Source organism: Lynx rufus, unplaced genomic scaffold, assembly GCF_022079265.1.
Source record: "Lynx rufus isolate CCGP_SWC_20201006 ecotype Redwood Valley unplaced genomic scaffold, mLynRuf1.p SCAF_1, whole genome shotgun sequence".
In the NCBI taxonomy this organism is placed as follows: domain Eukaryota; kingdom Metazoa; phylum Chordata; class Mammalia; order Carnivora; family Felidae; genus Lynx; species Lynx rufus.
The window spans coordinates 231,038,986-231,062,572 of NW_025814823.1; the positions used below are offsets into that span (position 1 = coordinate 231,038,986).

Genomic DNA, 23,587 nt, shown 5'->3' on the forward strand with positions numbered 1-23,587 from the left:
ATGACAGCTGCTTATAAAAGGAGCTACTTTGGATAAGGAAAGGTTTCAAGACCTTCTCGGGCTTCTCTAAATTCTTTCCACTGCGACCATCAAGGGCGCCTTTAGGAGCCAACAGCTAAATGTATCCAGAAAGGATCAGGAATGTGGAAATGACTTGCTTTCCTGGGTGGAGGAGGGATGCTGGTTAGTTTTTATTCATTCCTCCTTTGTTTCTTTTCCTTTCCTTTCTTTTTTTTTTTTTTTGTTTGTTTGTTTGTTTGTTTTGGGTTCTCCAGACCGTTGAAAACTGTGTGTGCATCTTAAGGAACCTGTCATACCGGCTAGCAGCAGAAACGTCTCAGGGACAGCACATGGGCACAGATGAGCTGGACGGGCTTCTCTGTGGTGAGGCCAACGGCAAAGATGCAGAGAGTTCCGGGTGCTGGGGCAAGAAGAAGAAGAAAAAGAAATCCCAGGATCAGGTAATGCGGGCGACTCTGCAGCTCCACACAATTATCCCCTCCCCTAATTACAACATTAATATTTCTTCTGCGTATACACGTACGGGGCTCTGTACTTTCAACGCAGGCTAAAATCATTAACACATCTGCACAGTGTTCCCGTGGGGGGGGGGGAGTCTGACAGGGGGACATCGAATGACCTTCCCCACATCCTGCAGCCCACTCAACATAGGAACTTTGCCAAAGAGAGTCACGTCAGTCCCAGGCAGGCTCTGAGGTACCAGCTTGGAGAGTCCAACCCGGGCACTGATTCTTCTGTGTGTTGATTCGTACCTCGATGGAGGTCCCGGCCAGGGACAGGAGGGTGCTTTGCAGGTGTTCCACAGGTACACTGTAGGTGTGATCTAGGAAGAGAAGCTAAGCAGCCAACACATATTTTACTGCATGTTTTGAAACGTTTTGATATGTGATCTTGCATTTATTGTTAGAAATGGGGGCTCAGATTCCCAGTTCTCCAACAGAATGGCATTGGAAGCTTGGCCTTGGGGGACAATTCTGATAAATTCAGAAAGCTGAGCAGCTGGAGAGGTGTCTCCAAAATGATGGACTTTACCTTGGGCGGCTGTACGTAGGCTGCCTGCACTGAGGTAATGGCCAATAGGAAGCCACTCTTGGCCTTGATGGAATCAAGATAGTCTCCAGCCTTTTCTCCCGGAGCCTCTGGAAGACGGAACCCTCACCCATCGGCCCCCCACCAGCTGAGGGAGTAGTGTGAGTCGTAGCTGCGGCCAGAAACCCCTACTACTGAGGTTTCTTCATCTCTCCTGGACAGTGATCATGAGTCCAGCCTTCCCCTGGACACTGTGGTCATATCCCAGCTGCTAACGGTCATACAGACCCAAGATCTGACTGTCTTCAAGAGTGAACAACTAAGAGAGCAGGGCAGAACTCCCAACACTGTCTCTTAGCAGGTTTTAATTCAAAATAAATATGCAAAAGTATCTGTTTAGATCAGAGCCCATCATTTTTTAAAGTGTTCTCAAAATCATTTTGCTTTGAGTATAGGAGCTATTTTGTTTGGAGGAAGGATTCATGGGAATGCATTCTTAAACATCATTCCTAAATTTAACTTGAATGCATCAGTGTTCACATTTTTTAGGTTCTAGTTCTCTTGCTCTTTGTGGCCCCTGGGGGCCGCTCCAGACACATCTACAGCCTCTAGATCTGTACATTCCGGCATAAACACACCTGTAACCTAAAAATACGTGCTGCTGGCCTTTTCGATGGTGATCTGCTGCTCTGAGACGCTCCCAACCCTGCTTTCTCTCCTGTGCTCTGTGTCCACCTTCTCCCTGAATTGCAGGAGCCTTTTAAGAGGATTGAGCCATACTTCTTAAACTCTCCCCTCAGGGGAATGCAGTGGTTAGCTAGCAGGTGTTCATTGAGCTGTGCCAGGAATTATGCCAAATAGTATTGGATACCTCAGTTTTCCAACCCAGTACTTAAGGGGGCCAGACCATAATGCTTCTGACCCTTTCCATTATCGTACAAGCGAAACATGGCCTAACAAAGGTATAATGGGTCCTTCTCATGCTTTCCTTCTGCAATACTGTATACCATGGGGCCCCATCCCTTTACTGCTTTATCCTGGAAAGTGAATGAGCATAATAAAGGTTGAAAAGAAGAATGGCATATGGGCAGGAATGTGGTGCTTGCCGATCTGTCAGGTGATCGTAATCCCCCGGGTCTTACCCACCACCTACAGACTCAGAACCTCCTGGATGGGCCCAGGCAACTTTGGCAGGCAGATTTGGGAAGTTGTACTAATGCATGAGCCTTGGTGTAAAAAACAAAAACAAAAAACTTTGAACTGAGATTGAATTCACTCTGATTTCAAGGTTTTGTCTTCAGTCCTTTTTTGGATTCTGAACCATCCTTCTGATGGTCCCTGCATCTGTCACTGGTGTCCCGTTAGTAAGAGTTGGCCTCAGACCCTGAACCCTTTTTCTAACGCTGCCAATGTGTGCTCGCGTGGCTTGAAGCCTTTCAAGTGACAGGTGACATTAGGCATTGATTGGGTCCAGAGAGTTCAGGAGTCAGAAGAAAATGTTCATGGACTTCACCCCCAACCACATCCCTCCTTTCACGCTGTGAGCTGCGTCATGGAACCTTATGATGAGCAATTTCCCACCGTAGAATGTTGTACTTCGAACCATATTTTACAACATCAATGAGCCATTTTCTAAGTTGAGTAAGATGAAGAGATTAAAGCACTTTTATCATTTTTGCCAAAAGTCTAAGTGAAAATTTATAAGGGTCATTTGTCCCATCTTTTTCTCACAATATTTTCAAGGAGACAAAAAGGATTTCTTTAAGAAAGTTTTGCTGAAACAGCCATGTTAGAATACAGAACATTGTTGCTTATAAAGAAACATCAAAGCCATGGTTTCAGTCAAGTGATAGTTACGTAAAAGACTTTGAACTGTGCTCTCACGTAATAAAAGTATCTTACAAAACATTTTAGTGAGGGTGTAAACAGATAATAATTATGGTTGCTTGAAAGTCATTTAGGATGTTTTGTCAAGTTCAGTCAAAAGTAGAAAAAAACAGTCAAAAGTAGAAGCCATCTTGCATTTAAAACGGATGGAAGGGAGGCACAGCTGAAAGGTCTGGAGATGGGGAGGAGAGCACCAGCATCTGGCATGAAGAAGAGGGATAGGAAGACGCCCTCACATCCAGTTGGCCCCCAGCCTGGTGACTGGTCCCCAGGAGAGAACTGAGTCTAGATGGCGCCACCTGCTGGGAAGGATGGGCATATGCACCAGTCTGGGTCTCAACAGGGAAACGTTGCTTCTTGAGGAATGTGCTTTGCACTTGGGGAAACCAGGCAGCCATTCCAAGTTGTCTAAAGGAATTAAATGCCAGCTGCCTCCAGTGAGAGGAGGAACCAAGGCCCTAATTCATCACTGTTAACTGGTTGCCGCAAGGTGAGAAATGGAAATGTCCTCGGGTCTGTCTAGGACAAAGCATCCCCATCCTTGCTAACACCAGAACAGAAGGTTACCTTCAGAGCCTGCAGACTGGCGTAACTCATCTAGAAGCTTCCAGAAAGTTGTAGGTTTACAGCTTTAATGATTGTCAGATATCCAGTGTCTGGAATCTGTTGCTCGTGAAGTCAGGTTTTCAAAGAGTACGTAGTGACAAGAGAGCATATGGAATACAAAGTGCAGGAAAATGATATAAAAATGGGAGTGTATATAGAGATACGTATGATGTTGCTAAAACCTGGCCAGGTTTGCAAAAGGTGTATCACATGCAAATACAAAATATATATGTATATGTTTTTATTATTTATATATAATATATTCACTATTATATATTTATATATATTTGTATTTGTATATATACATGTATGTCTTTCTAGGGAAAGTACAGTAACATCAAAGACAAAGGCTACTGATTGTTTCGTACTTTTGTATTTACAAATTTTCGAACGGGCATTACATTTATAATCTTTTCAAATGCCATCTAGAAAATAATATTTTGAAAAGCACGAAGTGATTAAGTCCGTGTTTGCTTATAAGAATGTATTTGTTTTCCTTCTTCCATTTGAGACACCAGAGAAAGGTACAAGGAAAGTTTGTCTAATCCGCAACAGATACTGCCCAGGACAGAGAAACCAGAGATTTTACGAGGGAGCCAAAGTGATAAAAATCATAATTGGTTTAATGATTGCCTCTGGGGCTTTGCTATATCCCAGAATTTTATGTTGATCTTACCTCTGGCATTGTTATTCTATACCTTAGGAAAATCTGACACTATGAAGGTCAGATTTAGTTACAATAAAAAAATCTCAGAAACTTTATCCTTCGGATACTTAATTGAAATAATTCAGGAAGATGTAGGGTACAAAGATATGCTTCATCCATGCTCTTCTTTCAAGAAATGGCTGCTGTTGAATCACACTGGAACCATCACACCATGAGCCCCTGAGGGTAGAAGTAGTTAATATTTCTGGGCATCATATTCTGGTCCAAAAGGGCTTTGCAAATTTATTAATTTCTGACTCCGGGTTCAGTGCCTGTTGCCAGATTATAAGAAATTGCTGGTCTCTCTAGCCCTTTTCGGGCAGAACCCTACCCCCGCCCCACCAAACAATGTACACATCACGTGCCCAAAGGCACATGTCACCTGGCAGGGGCCCCACCTTCTCCAGCAGGGCTCTGTGCCAGCAGCTGGGCACGGTGGGGCAGGACGGGCAGTCCAGAGATTGGGATCCAGGGAAATGCAAGTAGACAAAATCGGTGTGTTTACTTTCCCACCTTTTGTAGAAATAAGCATCTTTTGTTTTCCAATTTGGGAGATGGCCAAGCTTCCCGGGATGATGTCCGGGGGTTAGTGGTACTCGAAAATGGACTTGAAGTCACAGGATACCACTGGCTGCTGGCCAGAGCAGACCTGAGGCTTCAAGACCCCACTCAGTGTGAACTTGACAGTGCAGAGAAACCGCTGAGGGGGGAAAAAAACAAAACCAAAGACAAAAAAACAAGCAAGATGACCTAGAACTCAAAACTTCTCCCTTCTGTTGGAATATCCCTTGTGAATGTTTTATTCACGTGGATATAGGTGTATCCACGTGGGTGAGGACATAGACCTCTGACAATTCAAAGACGATTCTGAGCCTCTTCTCGCGTGCTCATGTTCCCTCTCCCGGCCATCTTTGTTTCACGGTCTAGTGCGCTGTGGTCAATTTAAGTTCCTGTTCACCTCTTTCTTACGCTGTAGATGTCAAATGCATGGGCCAGCGGGAAGTTTCACTGATGATACCACCATGCTGTTTTGTACACCAAAGCCATAGTAATGGGAATCCGTGTAAAATCTTGAATGCCTTCTTTTGTTCCCCATGACGATGGGCATGTCTTGGAGGAACCTCCAGGGGCTCCCACCTGCCCATCCTTTGTCCCACAGGCCAGCCTCTAACCTTCCGCTCGTGTTCCTCCTCTGTGCGGTCTTCCCCTCCCCTCCGTCCGCTGCTTGGACGACTATCCTTTAAGGTCAAATAAAAACATCTCTTCCGCTCTTTCAGGACTTCTTCCAAGTAAAAAGTTACCCATCTTCTAATCTACTTGCACATGGCTTTATTTAAACTCCCCCCCTCGTGCCAGTCACATTGTGAGTTATGTACGGTTGTTGACGCCCATGGAGAGTGGATCTGCTGAGGCGGGGGACTGGGTGCGTCCGGTTTCTGTCCATTTCTAGCCCAACACCCAGAACCAGTTGTGCTGAGTGACCCTCGGTCTGGGGTCCACAGCAGCCTCTACCTCTCGTGTCAAGTAGACATTGAAACCTGTGACTTGTCCCAGTCACATCCATTTCTTTCCCGGTGACAACTTGGGCTACAGGAGCCGCTGCGAGCCAAGGGTATTCCATGGACCTTCTCTCTCCACTTTTGGTCCAAACTGCTCTCTGGCTTCTTGTGGCAGTGTTGTATTTTATGACGTTACTCAACGTTCTGAATCTGTAGGGACCACCAAACCTAACAAACATTGTGCATCGTGATGATCATCTAAAACCTGAGGATTTGTGTCAACAAATGGATACGGGTGCGTCTCAAAGTACCCCTGGAGAAGCAACACTTTTGATCGCGCCAGACTCAACGATGCTTCATTCTGAGGACGTTAACGCATGACATACGTAAGTGGCGTGAGGCGTCATGAAACCCCATCACCTGAAAAGTTTGCTGGGATTTTCAGGATTTGCTATCTGGTATCACTTCTCTGTGAGCGTGACACATTACCCACTGCATCACACAGATGTGACGGATGCACGGGAATGAGACTGTGACACTAAATAGTGGTCAGTATCCCAAAGCACACAAACGAATTTCACTGCTAAGTTAGATCACGTTGGAGATTTGAATTTTAAATAAGTTTCTCCTTATCTTGGCCAAAATGGATGTTAATTATAAACAAACATAAATATGCCGGTATATACATGCACACATAACATGTAAATTATACAGAAATAAAATAGTAATAAGCCACGAGAAAGTAACACAGACACCCCGCCCCCACCATCCCCCTCCTAGACAGAGCTGTGATTGGAATTTATACCAGGCATATATCCTTTCAAAACTTCTCCTATCCATATTTATGCACAGCTTTGTTTAACCCTTCAAAAGACAATTTTAACTACACTGCTGTGCGTATGAGTCAGGCCACATGTCAGACAGCCAAACCCGTAGACTTTATAGGCGTCCTTAGGGTTTATAAGTGTCCTGAGAATAGATAAGTGTCCTTCCCAGTAATGTGGAGGTCGATGCTGCTGGCCGCCGTCATCTGCAGTCTTCGGAGGCTCTTACATCTGTCATGTTCTTCTCTTTCGGGTAATTCCTCTTCCTCATGGTCCAAGGTGGCTCTTCATGTCTGCCGTCCAGGAGCAGAAATGGCACAAAGTCGACAGGATAGAGCAGAGTGCCCTATTGAAAGTCACGTTTATCACTGCCACTCACCCCCTCTTTGGTCTGCATTGGGTCACCTTAGCCCCCGAAGTGCACGGTAGGCGGGATGTGTGATGTGCTTGTGGGGAAGCCATGACCCTCGGGCATTCCCTTCGCTCAGGAAAAGGGGGTGTCGTGGCATGCTTAAGGGGGTCAGCAAGAGCTTTCTGTCCCCGGGAGGAGGAATATTGTGTAGAGTTACCTGCACATGGTAAGAAAAGTTCACTTTTTATTCGTTTCTCGGTTCGCGATTCCTCGGCAAACGGCGCAGCCCCCGGTTACCTGCACTCGGGGCCGCGCCCGCTGCCCACCTGGGCACGCCACGGAGGACGGGGGTGAGCGCAGCACCCACTCTGTCTCCAGCTACGCACTGTTGTGCACTCGTTTATCCCTGGCCTCAGCGTGACCTCTGTCCTGGCCAGCAGTCACCAGCGGAACGTGGAAAAGGCTGCCAAGAATCACGCGGTAGGAACACACCTACAGCCACGTGTGCTGCGTGAACCCACGTGCTCGTGGTGTGGGAACCAATCCCTGATGAGCAGCAAATTTGGCGGCTTCCGAATTTTAGCTAGTGCAAACTGTGACAAACTTGTGTAGTGAAGTCTCGCCTACACCCGTCATCGCCTTTCAGGGATTAATCCTTAGGAGGGAAATGTGGAGACCAAGTCCATTTTTCACGGCTTGGGATACATGAGCCGGAATTTGTCCTAATCGCTCTGGAGGGCAGCGACAGTCGAGGCACATTTGGATTTGGTTTATTATCACTGATGGATCTGCCCCTCGTGACATTCCTGATGCTTTTAAGTTCTCATTTCAGAATAGCACGGGTCGCCTTTCTCTCTTCCAGCTTTCATTTCATTAGTGAGCCATACTTTTTCTTGTGCTGCTTAATACCGTTTCTTTTCCAGCCATCGGCTTATCTCGGTGGCTTGCTCCTCCCGGCTGGCTCCCGCTCGGTCTCACTGTAGCTTCACGTCACCGTATGCCAGGAGCTTGGTGACCCAAGACACGGTATTTCATGTCCTGCAAGCAACAAGTCACATGAGCCTGCAAAATCACGGCCGTGCCTTTCTGTGCAGTGACTCTCCTTTGTCACTACGCATGAGTGAATGAGATTCTCTTCCTACTTCTGTGCCTCTCATATGAACTATATCCCATCAGCAAAAAAAGTGCTGGCTTTCTGCTTTTAGTGAGTTTGCAGACTTAAAACTCTGAACTAGGCTTCCCCTTTACTTTCCTTGTTGACATTTGACCATTCAGTACTCCGTGCCATTAATAAATACTCTGTTATATACTACTAGATCAGGGTTCCTCAGCCTGCCCACTCTTGACATTTTGAGCCAGATAATTCTCTGTTGTGGGGGCTGTCCTGTGCCTTGTAGGATGTTATCAGCATTCCTGGCCTCTACCCAGTAGATGCCAGCAGTACCCCTTTCCCCCGGTTGTGACCACCAACAATGTCTTCAGACATTGCCAGTCGTTCCCTTGGATGATGAAATCCCTTCAGTCAAGAACCACTGTATGAGACTGTCTTTCAGGGGTGTATCAGCAAAGATATAAACAAACAAGACTACGGGATTCTCTGAGGCAGGTTGGCATGTCAAGGACAGAGTGCCTTTAAAAGGAAGGTAATGGAAAAAGTAAAAAGGAAGTAATGGAGAGGTTCCTGGCCCAGGTTTTCCCAGATGTGGATGAGAAGTTAGGAGCAGAGAGAATTCTAGAGGGGTCTTAGCGGTGTTCTGGTTGGTTCCGTCACAATGGCTGGGAGAAAGGGCGGATAAGCCTGGTGATGTGGCCCAGCCTCGATAACTCTGTGGGGCACAGCACAGTGGTGTCATCGTGTAGGTCTCTGGAGCAGGGCAGTATCGCCGGCCTCCCTCCCACCTCTTCCTAAGGGGCGGGTGGTTCTGAGCAAACGATTGTGGGTGCTCGTCACCCTCACACAATGCCCCTTGGCTCCAGACTGACAGAGAATCAGCAAGGCTATCTATCCCTGAATCTCTTTATTCTGATACTTGATTCAGAAAAGAATCCTGCCACTTGAACGTAGGTTTCTAATCTCTCAAATGCGAAAGCTTTGTGTCTTCAAGGAGAGCCGAGAGACCATGTGTGCCACATAAATACGGCTCCTTGGCCACCACCTCTGTCCCGTTTTTGCACGGATTCCGCCCTCCCTGTAATCTACGTCTTCCGAACAGCGACCAGGGGAGTTCACACACCTGAGCCACCCTCTTCTTCAAAATTCCCAAGAGTCAACATAAGAATCATCTCTTTCCTGGGTCTTTAGCATTGCTCCGCGTTTCTTCATAACCAGAACTTCTATCCCCTGCCTCCTTTTCCCTTAATCCCCCCCAAAAGCTGGAAGTGCTAAGGAAACCCTGTCGAGGGAAGATCTATTAGCAACTTGGATGTTCAAACCAAGCCAAGCAAAACTGGCAGACAGAGGATGGACTTATGTTTATGTTGTTGCTTTTTAAAGTATATGTACATGCATATGTACCCTTTCATAATATGAAAATATTTTTAATAAAAACAAAAGTATTTTTGTCAAAATTGTTATAAAAATAAAGTATTCTGCAATAAAAAAAAAAAAAATAAAGTATATGTACAGGCTGAAGCCTGATTAAACGGAGCCCGGTGTAAGAGGACATGCCTGCCAGTTCACACCTCTGAGCTATCTTCTCTTCTGACACACGAGGTGTGCCTTCAGCTGGGAGGGAAGAGTGGGATTTTAAGGTCAATGTTCCCCTGCTGCTGAAGATCCACGCAGTTTCCTTGGCCTGTTGTATATTTCACCCAGATCCCGTCGGAACAAAACTTGGCCTGCACAAGGGTAGTGACGGTGATGCCCTCTCAATGGTGGGAAAATATGGGCAACAGAGATGCGTCGCAATGGCGAAGAAGGCTTTTCTGTTTGTGAAGACACAGCCGAGCAGGAGAAGCTCTTCTCCTTACGTGGCCTTGCACGGCTGCGACATATGGAGAGAGGAGCGGGGTATCTCTGCACCTCTGGACTGTAGACGCTTCCCCCAGCCTCGGGGAGCTCTCCTTCTCTGCATCTCTGTGGAAGCCAGCCCAGTGTGACAGAACGGAGGCTGGGCAGTTGTAAACTTGGCAGAAGGGGAAGAGCTGAAAGGCTCTCGTTAATTTTTCTCACTAGTAGGGGCTTTTATGAATGCAATCATTAGAGCGCTCTGTGAGCCACCATCCCTGAGAGAAGCCCATGTTTACAAAGTCTTGGTTTAAAGGGGCGCCTGGGTGGCTCAGTCGGGTAAGCATCTGACTTGAGCTCAGGTCATGATCTCAAGGTTCGTGAGATCGAGCCCCGCATCAGGCTCTGTGCTGACAGCTGGGAGCCTGGAGCCTGCTTCAGATTCTGTGTCCCCCTCTCTCTCTGCCCCTCCCCCGCTCATGCTCTGTGTCTCTCTGTCAAAAATAAGTAAGCATTAAAAGAAATTAAAAACAAAAACAAAAAACCCCGCAAAGTCTTGGTTTATGGACATCTTTGCTTTCTGGTTTGGGAACGTTCGGATTTTTATCCCCAACTTACACCGTTCTCTTCATATAAGGAGAAAGTGGCTTCTACTCTTCCATACTGCAGCCAACTAAGAAACCTTTTAAATAGAATTTAAGCTGCGTGGGGAAACAAAAGTATGAAAACCAAGTCCAAAGAAAGGCTTTCATCTTGTTTTTTGTTGGTCCGTTTGTTTGTTTAAGCCACACATTGGACACAGCCCCGCACCTGTGTAACTTTCTTCCCAAGCGGACATTTCTTAACTGTGGCCAGTAGATCTCTCCTCCCCTGACTATGACCATAGCAGAAACATCATGTCCAAAAATCAGCAGCTCCTTGGCTTGTAACACAGAGGCTTGTTACTCTCTTCCTTTCCAAGAAGATTTAAGCATTACCTTCTTGAACAGAGAATACCTTATTTTCAATTCTATGCAGTTTTAGAAAATGAATGATAGAGACTGTTGATTGATTTGCTTTATTGATGTCAGTCATACAGTTACACATTTAAGATCAGTAGAGAAAAGCGCTGATGGTATGTTATCGAGTGTGGCACTATTTGGGGCGATAAAACCAATTGATTTGCTCTGTGATTTACTGTCAACATAATCCTGCCACGCACTCTCCTTGCTTTGCTGACAGCTTGTCCCCGAGAGAGCTCCATGGCGGAAAGGTCATGGGGAAGCCAGAAGGATCAGAAGGATCCTACTACACCAAATGTACTTAGTCCTTACTGTGATTATGGCTTAGTCTACTCAGGCTGCCGTAACAAAATACCAAAAACATTGGAGGGGGGGGGACTTAAACAACAGAAATTTATCTGGAAGTCCCAGGTGAAAGTACCAATAGATTTGGTGTCTGCTGAGAGCCTCTTCCTAGTTCACAGATGACCCCTTCTTGCCACACCCTTACAAGATGGAAAAGAGAAACTCTGGGTCACTTCATTTCTTTATAGGGACACTAATCCCAACATGGGGGTTCCATTCTCATCACCCCATCTAAACCCAATCACTTTTCAAAGGCCCTGCATCCAAACACCATCAGATTGGGGGTTGAGGCTTTTAACATAAGAAATTGGAGGAAGGGGGCCACAAACATTCATTCCAGAGCATTATCCTTTAAAAAAAATCTGAAAGACTCTGGTGTAATGCACTCAGTTCTTAGCTTCTTGAGCTCTAACTGTATATGTAAAATTCTAAATTACTACAAACCAGACAATGAGTAAGGGCAGTGTTAATGCCAGAAATAAATTCTCTGGCATTTTTTTCCTGTGTAACAACATGTGAATCACCTGTACAAAGTGTATGTAGTTTGAACATTTAAGTAATAACTAAGAATCGAGGGCTTCTAGAACTTTTGCAAGTTTTGTTAAAATACAACCGATGAAAAGAAAACTGTGCACAAAACCGAGAAATGTTAATTCTCGAGCATAAAAGTAAAATTTACTACCAAGAATAAGGGAGGGTTTCACTGAAAACTTCCCCCAAGCCAGATTTTTTTTTAAAACCACATAGGCCTTTCTCCTTTTTCTTTTGCTTTCCCTTTACCTACTCTGTGCTTGATTTTTAATCTTCAGCCTGATAAATGAAGATACGTAAATACTGAAATATATGTATATACATAGAAGCGTGTGTATGTTATAATTTGGCAGTAACGCAGATAGTAAATCAAAAATATTCTGCTACCTTTGCTCCTGTTAGTTTCCTGGAAATATTTTGTCTTCTTGACTGTGACCCGTCTTTGTTACAAAGAAATTCTCTGTCCTGACTTGATGACATTTTGCATCTTTATTTTTCTCATATTTCAAGCTCTTAGACAATGTTTGGTAATGTGCCCTCAAGATATAGTCCAAAACAATTTGCTTAAGGCTTACAAATTCAGTCCTGTGTTCGTAGGACTACGTAGCTGGATGATCAGTGGGTTGATTGTATGAAAGATGTAGCCACAACTTGCCTTCTGTCCACGTGCTAGTCTTATAGCAAGTTTAGGATGGATGCATCTTGTGTTTCAATTTATAAATGATGTATTTCCACTTTGGTGATAAAATTGCATATCCCATGACTTGTCACAGACCCTCGCTCCAGAAGAAGCTTAGCCCTAAAAGTTTGCATGGGCAGAGTGTCCATGACCGAAGTCAGATCCTGATGTCACCGTCACCCTAGGGTCCTGTTGGAGTTGATTTTCCAGGCAGCGTAATGTCAAGTACGTTGGCACACTCTTAGAGAAGACTTGAGGTCTTTTTATAGGTGGTAAAAGTCTATTTTTAATAGACAATTGATAAATCTTTCCCTGTTAACTCAGTAAAAGTTTGAAATAATGTACCCAGATAAAAGCCACACACATTGAGTGGCTTTGAAATAACTCTTTTTCTTTGGTATTGACACACCAGGGTGCCATCAATGTTCCGAAATAGCAGAGAATCCCCTTTGAACTTCATTTCTAGTTGCCACCAAAGATTATCCGCATTCACATCAGTTTTCCTTTTATTTCCTTCAGATTCTCTTTGTAGCCATTAAGAAAGGATTGTAATAAAAGATATTTAAGAGCTACATAGATCACATGTCAGAGCAGAAGAAAATTGTCTACTGATTTAGCCATTTATCCTATTTTATTGTGAAGAAGTTAGGAAAGGAGAACAAGATGAACCCAGCAAATGATAACACAGCTCCTTTTTGTTCTTAGAGTTTGGCTATCGCATTTTGTAACCAGTGTGCAAATACTACTTCTGGGCACGTCCAGCTGTTACATTAGTTCTTCCTACATGACAGGGAAATACCATGCCTATTGAGTTTCAAATTTCATAATATGATTGTTCTGAATATTACCAAATCTTTATATGAAGACAGTAGCTTAAAAGCTTGAAGGGGGCACCTGGGTGACTCAGTAGGTTAAGCTTCTGACTCTTGATTTCAGCTCAGGTCATGATCTCACGGTTCATGCGTTTGAACCCTGCATGGGGCTCTGTACTGACAGTGCAGAGTCTGCTTGGGATTCTCTGTCTTCCTCTCTCTCTGCCCCTCTCCTGTTCTTTCTCTCTCTGTATCTTTCTCTCTCAAAGTAAAGAAATAAACTTCAAAAAAAAGTTTTAAGGAGATGACCAAATAAACCATGAAAAAAAAGCTTATATAAAGTAATTTTCCATTTCCTGTCGCACCAGCAGAGACATTCAGTTCCCCAAACTGGTTTCTCTGGACGAGTCAGTATTACCCCTGCTTCATCATGGAAGTCAGCAAACCTGCAGAATGACTGGTCTCTTTCCCTGGCACTACCTTTCTACCCAGTGTAGCGAGCCCGTCTCAAATAACGAACCAGGAGCAATGTGACAAGGCTGGTTCACTTCCAATGTTGTTACTTTTTGTACTTACAAGAAATGTACTGGTTTCATTAGTAGGCTTGCACAGGCGCAAAGTCATTTCGGAATGCTTTAGAAGTGGCTTTGGTTAAAAGCATAAGCAGATTCCCCCACGTTGAGTGTCCTTGTTACGACGTTGAAATTGAGTGACACTCTCATTGAAGATGACCTTTTGTGGAATGTCCAACGTCCATCCTTGGGATATTCATCTCTGAGCTTCGGCCTTCGCTTAAACTAAGCTGTGGCATAATTGAGAAAAAGAAGACATGAGTTTTTAATTTTTCTCGTAGGAAATAATGCAATTCTTAAAATGATTTGTGACAGTTAAATAACTTTACACTTTCCCTATCAACACTTCCATCTTTATGTTCCAAGGATATGAAGTAAGCTTGTGCCCCAGTAAAATTTTCAGAACTAAGAAACACAGGTTTTGAAATACAGCTATGATTGTGTGTTTATACATAGATATATACACACATACATGTACAGATATGGGCCCAAATATGTGCAGGGAAGTTTAGTATATGTCATTTAGACTCTATGTTAAGCAGCCATTAATAAACACAAATAAGGAGTAAAATAAATTAGTGTCCCTACCCTGAAATTGTGAAGGATGATTTTGTTTTCCTGGGACTTTTCTCATAGGTAAATATGCGAGTATTTTTTCTAAACATAGGGTTTACTTCATTTCTACCCTCATTGTACTTATTGCCTTTATCTTTCCCAAAAGACAAAGATTGTTTGTGATCAAAGATCAGAATCACTATTGTAATTTTTCATATTTTTAAAATCGTAAGAGGAACAGAAAACTTGAACTGTGGAAAACATGAAAGACATGAACACTTTGTTAATGAGTTTTTATTACCATGCATGTTTCTGTGGCGCATTTGACTTGCTGTAAAGCACAAACCACATACCGCTTTGCATCCTGCTTTGTTCATTTTACGTTTATTATTTGTCCAGACACATTGCTACACGGTCGTCATAACTACCATTTTTAATGGTCTGTTGATATCCCCTTGTGCAGTAAGTGGTAGTTTTGGAATTATTTGTTTTAATTTTTAATTACACATTCTCTTATTATTCATTAGATCCAATTCAAAGCCAACTGGACGATCAGAATCACCATAAAATCTAGATTTGCCATTAGCTAGGTCAATGCATCTGATAAGCGATAGCAGTTGTCTCTTTTTGTGATGTCTGTAATGCAGTGATGGAATTCAAAGTCCGACAAATATGCATTTTAGGAGTTATATAAGAATTTATCAGCTGGCACTTAGGCGTAAGAATTGAAGGCATTTGAGTGTTGCTATGTACTCTGTTATGCTAGTAGTATGCTAACTGTAAGACATGCCACCTTGATCGTTGGCTTTCGTCCACTCTACCCACCAAAATTAATGTATCTCCTCTTCCTTTTAACAGCAATGTGCTGGCACCGTTCTTACAGAGCGTACGCGTTCTCCTGCCAATTACATTCACTTACGTACGTGCTCTACAGCCTCTGACTTTCCATCCTAAGCTCTTGGTGGACGGGAGTGGCTCTCTCATTTTTTGGCTTACGAAGGCACTACCCTGCGCGCAGTCGATGTTCACCAGACGTCGTGTGTGTTTTTGTTTCTGTGTGTCACGTTCACAGGAGGCAAAGCTGGGAAGTGTAACGATGCTAAAAGTGTTTACCCTCTTGTTTTTTTTCCACCAGTGGGACGGAGTAGGACCTCTTCCAGACTGTGCAGAACCACCAAGAGGGATCCAGATGCTGTGGCACCCATCAATAGTCAAACCCTACCTCACGCTGCTCTCTGAGTGCTCAAACGCAGACACGCTGGAAGGGGCGGCAGGTGCCCTGCAGAACTTGGCTGCAGGGAGCTGGAAGGTATGACTAGTTCATTGTCATAAGGAGGAAATCTGGAATTATGAGCACGTCCTCAGAAAGGAATAGAAATCCAGTTGTGAGATATGCAATTCCGATACAGTTTTTGAGGATGTTAGAGAAAGACCAGTTCCGTTGAACTGTTGGACATAGAAAGGTATTCCTTTTAAAAATTCTCAAGGGCTCGGGAGCCCTTGAAGATCACTACAGAGTGTAGATGAATAGATGTTAAGTGTGGTCATTGAAAATGCTGTGATATGCTTTCCATTCTGTCTGTGTAGCTGAGCTATTTTGTTTTCGGGGGAGATTGTGACATGTGGATGCTTTCCCAAGCCCTGTTGTTTCCTGTTAAGGGAGCTAATACCCAAGCACCTTGTTTCAAAACCCATGCAAACCCCTATAATGTTGTAGTTGGTCCAGTCCCCAGAGGAAAAGAACCTCTTTCATTTTCAACCTATGGGCTTACAGAGTAGAATAGTATTGCTGGGTCTCTTTGGCCAGAAGGGACAATGGGGAAGGAGATTAGGAGATTAGGAGGGCCTTTTTCTCTGAATTCTTGAAAACGCACACTGTTCCTGATTGGTTTTCATGGAAAATTTCCACGACCCTCATTTGGGTAGGAAAGGAGTCACCATAGCAAAGAATTCCTGAGTTTAGTCACTAACCATTACATGAGCTAACTTGTCTTATTGCACAGAAGAGTGTAGTCAAATGGGAGAATGAGGGCATATGGGGAAAATATCAAGAGAGGAAGTTTGAACCTCTGCCATCCATTTTTCATTTCATTTAATATAAAAGCCTGGGGCTTGGAAGACACATAAATCACTGTCTCGCATTCACTTTCTTTAAAACGATGTTAATAAGACACAGAGAATTCTCAGAAGCTCAGTATCACAGGCACTGCACATACTGTCCTCAGCATTGTCACACAACTACATCCTCCCTTCTTGCTCTACTTTCCAATATCTGCCTTCTTGTGTCTTCTCTGTCGTTCTTTGTTTCCACTGCTGCAGCAATGCCTTCTTTCTCGGGTGGGACATCCCAGCCCTTGGGGACAAGCCCTGACAACACCTCCCAGGAGCTGGCTGCTGACATATGGGCAGACCCATCCCTTCTTTTGAGAGTCTTAGGAATGACCATCACTGTCTCTTTCCTCCCCGTCCATAGGTGTCCCCAGTGTTGCTCAGAAAGAATTCAGGTTGGACTAGACTTGAAGTGAAGTTACCTTTTGCTTTCAACCAGAGAAAAGTTTCAAAAGTTGAGTCACGTCAGGAGGAGTCCCAGAGTAAGGCCTTGCATGACTGGGGAAGAAATAATAATGGAAATCACTTCCTTGAATGAACCCTGCGTTCGATCTTATCTTCCTCTAAATTTAAGAGGCTTTGATTCAAGTTACAACTCAAACTTAGTCTCTGCCTTTTCTGAGCTTTGTGACCCTGAGCAAATGATAGTGCCTGATGGCTCGGATGTGTCAGTTTCAGACAGAGAATACTGTGGCTGCTTCAAGTCACAGCTTGCAGATCAATCCTGACACTAGATGCAAAAATGGTGGCAGGATGCCACAGGCCAATGGGCTGTTATTACATGTGGCCAAAAGTTTGGTCAACGCTACTTATCAAAAGCATTTGCCATCCTAATAACTCTAGAAAAATGGCGTAGTCCTCAGGCAGGGCAAGGGACTGCTAAGGAATATTTGTGTGTAGTTATAAATATATAAATATACGTATATGTATTTACTAAGAGCTTTCTTATCAAAATACAAATGCACAAGCATGCATAATAGTCAATCACATTATCTTCATTTACTGTATAATGTACTAACACACCATATTAAATGATAAGGACATATGTGGGAAGGGAAGGTAGACAATCCATAGTGATGATTTAGGGTCATCATTAAGCCAAATACTGATAAATTGTTATAATTTTTAAAAGATCAAAAATAACTTGTACAAAAACCAAACAGAGAAATCCTTCCTTTTCAAAAAAAAAAAAAGATTTTTTAAGAAAAAGTCTTCACTGATTAACAGATTGATTAAAGACTCACAATGGGATCGAGTTTCATGCAGACAGTGCTACCATCTGAAACCTAGAGTACTAAGAATGTATTTTTAGAGCAACTGTTGAAATTTAGTGGCATTTTTTTAGTGTCCTTAACTTTTTATGACCCAAACAAAAGCAGAAATGTAAAGTGTAAAGCACCAGAATTCTGTATAGAGACAGCTTTTTATAGACCTCATCATGCGAAACAATAACTTCTCTTTATAGGAAGATCACGCACACTCTTTTTCCGTAACAAATTGACTAGGAAACTAGATCTTCATAATGGTGTTAAATACTTTTTAAACTTTAAGAGACTCATTACTTGGTTTATGAGCATCAGAAAAAGAATAATCGTATAATGGCAGAAGCAGAGTGATACATTTTTTTCATAGTCAACATGGACTTTGGTTACTTTTTTTTTCCCACTTATGGCACAATTATTTTGTTTGTCACGGAATATCAAAACAATTGGATATAGTACTTTGGAGATTTCCAAAATGTGAATGAATGCTCTTTCAACTCGCATTTATGGGTTATTTCCGTTGTAATTGAACTTTATGCAAACCTAGGGTTTGAACTATAGAAATACATTCTGCACTTATTATTAAGTCGGATACTTTAGATATTTTTGTAGAGTCCCCCTAAAATGTGACCATTTTCAAAGAATCTATTATTTATTTTATTTACTTTCTAAAAAAAGATAGAGTAAAGAGATACTTGGATATTAAGCTGTTAATATTGAATGAGGTAACATGATAGCAACATAGATGTAGTGAAGAAAGAAACAGAATCTCTGGCCATGTGGCCAAAATGAATAAAAAATAAGAGAACTGGGAAATTTGAGACTTGTCCCTAGAGTCAGGGGCAACAGCCTTGACAAGGACAGTGAATTAAGTGGAGCTTAGCAGTTGGAGTACCATGTAAAAGTGAACCCGGGCATCAGTGGAGTACAGCAAATAAAAGCAGAAACCATGGTTTGACAATTGTCTTATTCTAGTTAATGGTGTGATGTGAAGCATAAAGTTTAAATAAAAAGAAACAAAGTTTTGAAAATGGTGCATGAAGCATGATGCCTAGGAGGTAGGAATTGGGTCAGAATAAACACAGAGGCTATCTGAAGATCCTGCCCAATCAACAGGCTCCTAGAGACAACACATTCAGTTGGACATGATGACCAGCCTGAGGCAGGACAAGGATGGGCCCAACCTACGGAGGAGGAGATGGAGAGGATCTAGGTCATAACCACGTCACTGGCCTTCATCACACGTGACTTAGTGATTTCTTCCCCACAGGACCCCAGTAGCTAGTCCTGATAGCAAGGACTGCACTTGTCTTGTGAGTGCCATATACATCCAAATCCACTATAGAGTAAACCTGGCTCTTGGGAGTTTGGCATTACTTTCGTCATCGTCATTGAACGATCTGATTTCCAAAGCCGTAAGTTATAGAAACAGCTACACCTGGGGGGACTTCCAGCCAAGATGCCCAGATGAAGTGACAAGGTCCAGGTTTACCTACCTTTAAGGAAAAATAACAACAACAACAAATAATCTAGAGAAATATAACAAACAATGGTTTTTAAGACACCAAGCATTAGTCAGTGAAGAACAGTGATCTAGGAGAGACAGAAAACAAGCAAGGTGAGCCCTCCGATTGCTCCAGCACACTGCCTTGGGAGTCTGCAGACCATGGCCCAAGACCTGGGAACTCCAGAGGAGCTCAGCAGACACTGAGCCTAGGAGACGGAGCTGGGAATCTGGGGAGACAGGGCGCCTGGAGTTCATAGGACAGAGTTCCAGACAGGAGAAAGCCACACACAGAGGATTCCCCTCAAATATTCAGCAGGGAACTATCAGTGAATGCATGTGAGGTAAATGCCCAAAGCAGAGGAAAGAAGCTCGTGCAATTAGGGAGAATTAAACTCGGCTCACACAGGGATGGGTATAGTGTGCCTGACGAAGAGCCAGACAGGAAGACCTCGTACTTCATGGGCCACTGGGTATGTGCTCAGGAGGGTCTTGTCTCCTGATACGAAGCGTGTAATTAGCCCTGGACTAAATATGACCTGGTCTCTCCTATAAAATCTTAAAAGTAAGATCCCAAAGTAGCAATCGTTTCCACATTAACTGAATCCTAGAACAATGCTTAAAAATATCTGTAGGAATACAAAAAGCATGCAGCATCTAGCAGATTAAAATGAAGAATGTCTGGCATCTCAGTTGAAAATAAGCTTACAACCAAATAAAGAGGAAAATGTAGTTCATAATAAGGAGGAACATTAATCATTCAAAAGCGACTCAGAACGGACACAGAAGTTAACATTAGCAGACAAGCAGTTGCTATCAACTGTGTTCCCTGTGTTCAAGAAGTTAATTAGAACGTGGAAAGTAAGTAAGACTCAAATAAAACCTCTAGAGTTGTAAATACAATGTATGAAATAAAAAACACATGGGATGGGATGGGATAATAGGAAGGTTAGCTATTGCAGAAGAAAAAGATTTACAAACTGAACAGAAACTACCCAAAATGAAACACAAAGGAAAAAAAAACCCATAAATTATCAGTGAGCCTCAAGTGGCCTGATCACATGTAATTAGAACCCTCAAAGGTGGGGTGCCTGGGTGACTTAGTTGGTTAAGCATCTGACTCCTGATTTCAGCTCAGGTCATGGTCTCACAGTTTGTGAGATCGAGCCCCTTGTCAGGTCCTGTGATGAGAGCACATAGCCTGCTTGGAATTCTCTCTCAATCCCTCTCTGCCCACACTCTCTTTCAGTCTCTCAGATAAAGGTAAAAAAAAATTCTTAAAAAAAAAAATCCCAAAGGAAAGGAGAGAGAAAGGAGAAAGATAAGAGAACAAAAATATTTGGAGAAATAATACCTGAAAATTTCCCAAATGTAATGAAAACCCTAAACTCCCAGATCCAAGCAGTTCAAGAAAACCCAAGCAGAAGCATAAAGGAACCGTACTAAGGTGCATCAGTCAAATTGATCAAAATCAGTAGTAAAGAGAACATCTTAAAATCAGCTAGAGAGTAACATTGTGTGTCAACTGCACACACACAAAAAAATTATGACTTATTAAAAAAAAAGGCAGCTAGAAGAAAAAAAGACTTGTCCTTACAAAGAGAAGAGTGACAGCTGATTTCTCATCAGCAACAATGACAATGAGAAGACAGTGAAGCAACATTCTGAATCTGCCGGGGCCAATTACATATAAAACTGATTCTGGTTCGGTAACTACCAGGCACAACCTGCTCTTAAAGGAACCCCAGGGGCACAGATTATACCTAGGACAGTTGTAATACGATCAGGAACCTAATCCCCATTTGAGCACAGTTTAAGACACGGGCTAACCTGGAAACTGGCATTATTAATTATCTGAGCAGGTGGGTCAGTGGGAATTCAAACAAAAACTTCAGGTTAACTGTTCTTGCATCATCAGAGCTGTGGGGCTCAGGTCTTGCCACTCGGTATTCTGTTCTTCCGGTCCAGAGGATAAGCAAGTATTCATCGGCCCCGTGTCAGGGTCTAACCCCACACACAGGGACCACAGGATTAAGGGATTAGTTTGGCTTTAGAAAAGACCAGTAAAGGAGCATGTGAGCACTTTAAGCCCTAACAGTGTTTCTGTGCAAGTGGCTACGACTTGCTGGCCCTTTCAAAAATTGTGGTAGCTTTGATCCTTTTTATTAGTTCCTTTCAGTGGAGAGTGCTATTCTTAAATAATAACCACTAGATTCTAAAAATTAACCTAATATGATCTTTCATCAGGTAAACACTTTTTTACTCTCCGACTGTGAGCTGTTAGTTGGAAGACACTTGAAACAGGAAGCTGAGTTTGACTCGGTACCTTCCCCCTGGTACCTTCCAGTATAATAAACGTGTAAACGAGAAGTTCAAAACCCATTGTGGATGCTATGGTAGGAACGTATACACAAAGGTGTATGTCTACACTAGGCACAAGAGTGTTCCTGGAGTCGGTTTTACAAGGAAGAGGTCAGGAATGAGGAAGTACACTGCCAACGTCACTAGCTAACACCTTAGGGCTAGGAGTCCATGACTAGAGTTCACTGTAATACACTAGCAGATCTCCTTTAAGAAGGATGCTAGCGGCCATAGCAAAGAGGTCCCAAATACTCAAGGGCTAATTCAAGATAGAAGACAGAAGTTATCTTCTCTGATGTAACAGGTATGGGCAGGTGTGTGAAGAGGGAAGCTACCCTCCATGAATTAATTCACCCCGGCTCACAACAGCCGTTCTGCCGTCTTCAACACGTGACTTCCAAGGCTACTCTTGTTGTCACCATCTACCAGCAAGAAGCGGAAAAAAAACCCACAAATCCACAACCAGAAATGTTCCCTTACGAGAGTCAAGATCTTACGTGTGTGTCCCTCGCGCATAATCTGGGCTCAGCTCCTAGCCTCCAGTAGACACATGCTTTCTCCACATTCATAGGCCCCTGACAGTGAAAACCAATTCCCAGTCATAAAGTAATCTGAATCCAGATTCAAAAAGAGTAAAATTCTTCGTCCTGAAGGGACAGAGACTTGGTAACATATTCAGTTTATGTTCCAAAATAAAACTGTTAACATCTTTGTAAAAACCAATGGCACTTTAGGTACCTTACCAGCCAGGTCTTCAACCAAAGGTGTGCCTTGTATTTGCAAGACGGACAGGGTTTGTATCAGCACAGTCCCTCCACACTGTGCTTCATGTCCCCCGAATAATATGTTTTCTGGATCCAAGAGAAAAATAGGAGATGTAACTCCCTCTCCCCGTGAATCACCATGTTTATAAAGAAAAAAAAGAAGGATGCAATAAAGGAAAAGCTTTCTGATTTAGCATCTAATAAGTGAGGATGAGGAACAATTAAATTACTTTCATTTTGTTATACTGAATAAAGAATCCCTGAGTCCTCCCTGCCTACACTTCCCAGTCACCATCGTTGCTGTCAAAAAAGCAGGGGAGGAAGCAGATTCATTTGAACACTCATTCTTGTCCATATCCCCTTCCCAGTGGGATGTTTACACAGCCCTGTCACTAGAGAACGTGCCAGACTCTTAGAATAAGATCTGTGGCATCCGTCCTCTCAGACACACCACGCCTGTGATCTAACAGCGTCACATTTTGTGGCCCAGAAGGCATTTCTAAATACCATTTGCACACAGTGAAGACATATTTGGTAACAGTCACCAAAAAAGACTCTCTGTGTTCAGAAAGGCCCATTGTTAAAGGTATGTTTTTTTCATTGAGAATTCCTGATCCTTGAGACGGCCTGAGAGGTAGGGGGACAGGTGTACTTGTTACTGTCAGTTGAGTGAATGCGTCTTCTCCATGGCTTTTCTGTGAGCTTGACCTTCTTTATTTGTTCTTACCACAAAAGCATATCTAAATGCTTCCCCCCCCCCCACCCAGCCAGGAAATTCTCTTGCTTGCACTTCAATTTTCAGCATCGCATAAACACTTGCAGTAAAATTCAGTCTTTGCACTAACCTGACTTAACGTTTTAAAAATACAAACAAACACTTTACGTATGCAATAGCTGCCATTACCTTAATTAAACATCTTATTTATTAAACTGATTTATTGGTTTAACGACACAAGGGAGTTCCTCACTAGCCCTCTTCATTACAGATACAACTTTTTAAAATGGACTTTGAAAACAAAAACATGTAATCCTGCAACAAGATCTGAATTTAAACAGGGGACACCTGTGTCCTGTCTCCACCGCAGCCGAACCCCAGCATTTGAGGGCCTTGTGGTTAAGGTTCCCAGCTGCTTCATAAATCCTGTTGTGATCACCAGCCACAGTCCTGTATGAACACGGTAATCCAGGTAGAAATCCACACTAGAGAGAATAATGTGACGC

The 23,587-nt window shown here is 43.1% G+C and overlaps 1 protein-coding gene across 2 annotated transcripts in view; it reads left to right on the top strand.

Moving 5' to 3' along the window:
- The window catches only part of CTNND2 (catenin delta 2), a 777,587-nt gene that overhangs the window by 646,178 nt on the left and 107,822 nt on the right, over positions 1-23,587 (top strand). For both annotated transcript variants that reach the window (XM_047074403.1, XM_047074404.1), the window contains exons 13-14: positions 276-461; positions 15,502-15,675. In XM_047074403.1, the coding sequence (XP_046930359.1) occupies positions 276-461; positions 15,502-15,675 (360 nt within the window). The remainder of the gene's footprint in view (positions 1-275; positions 462-15,501; positions 15,676-23,587) is intronic.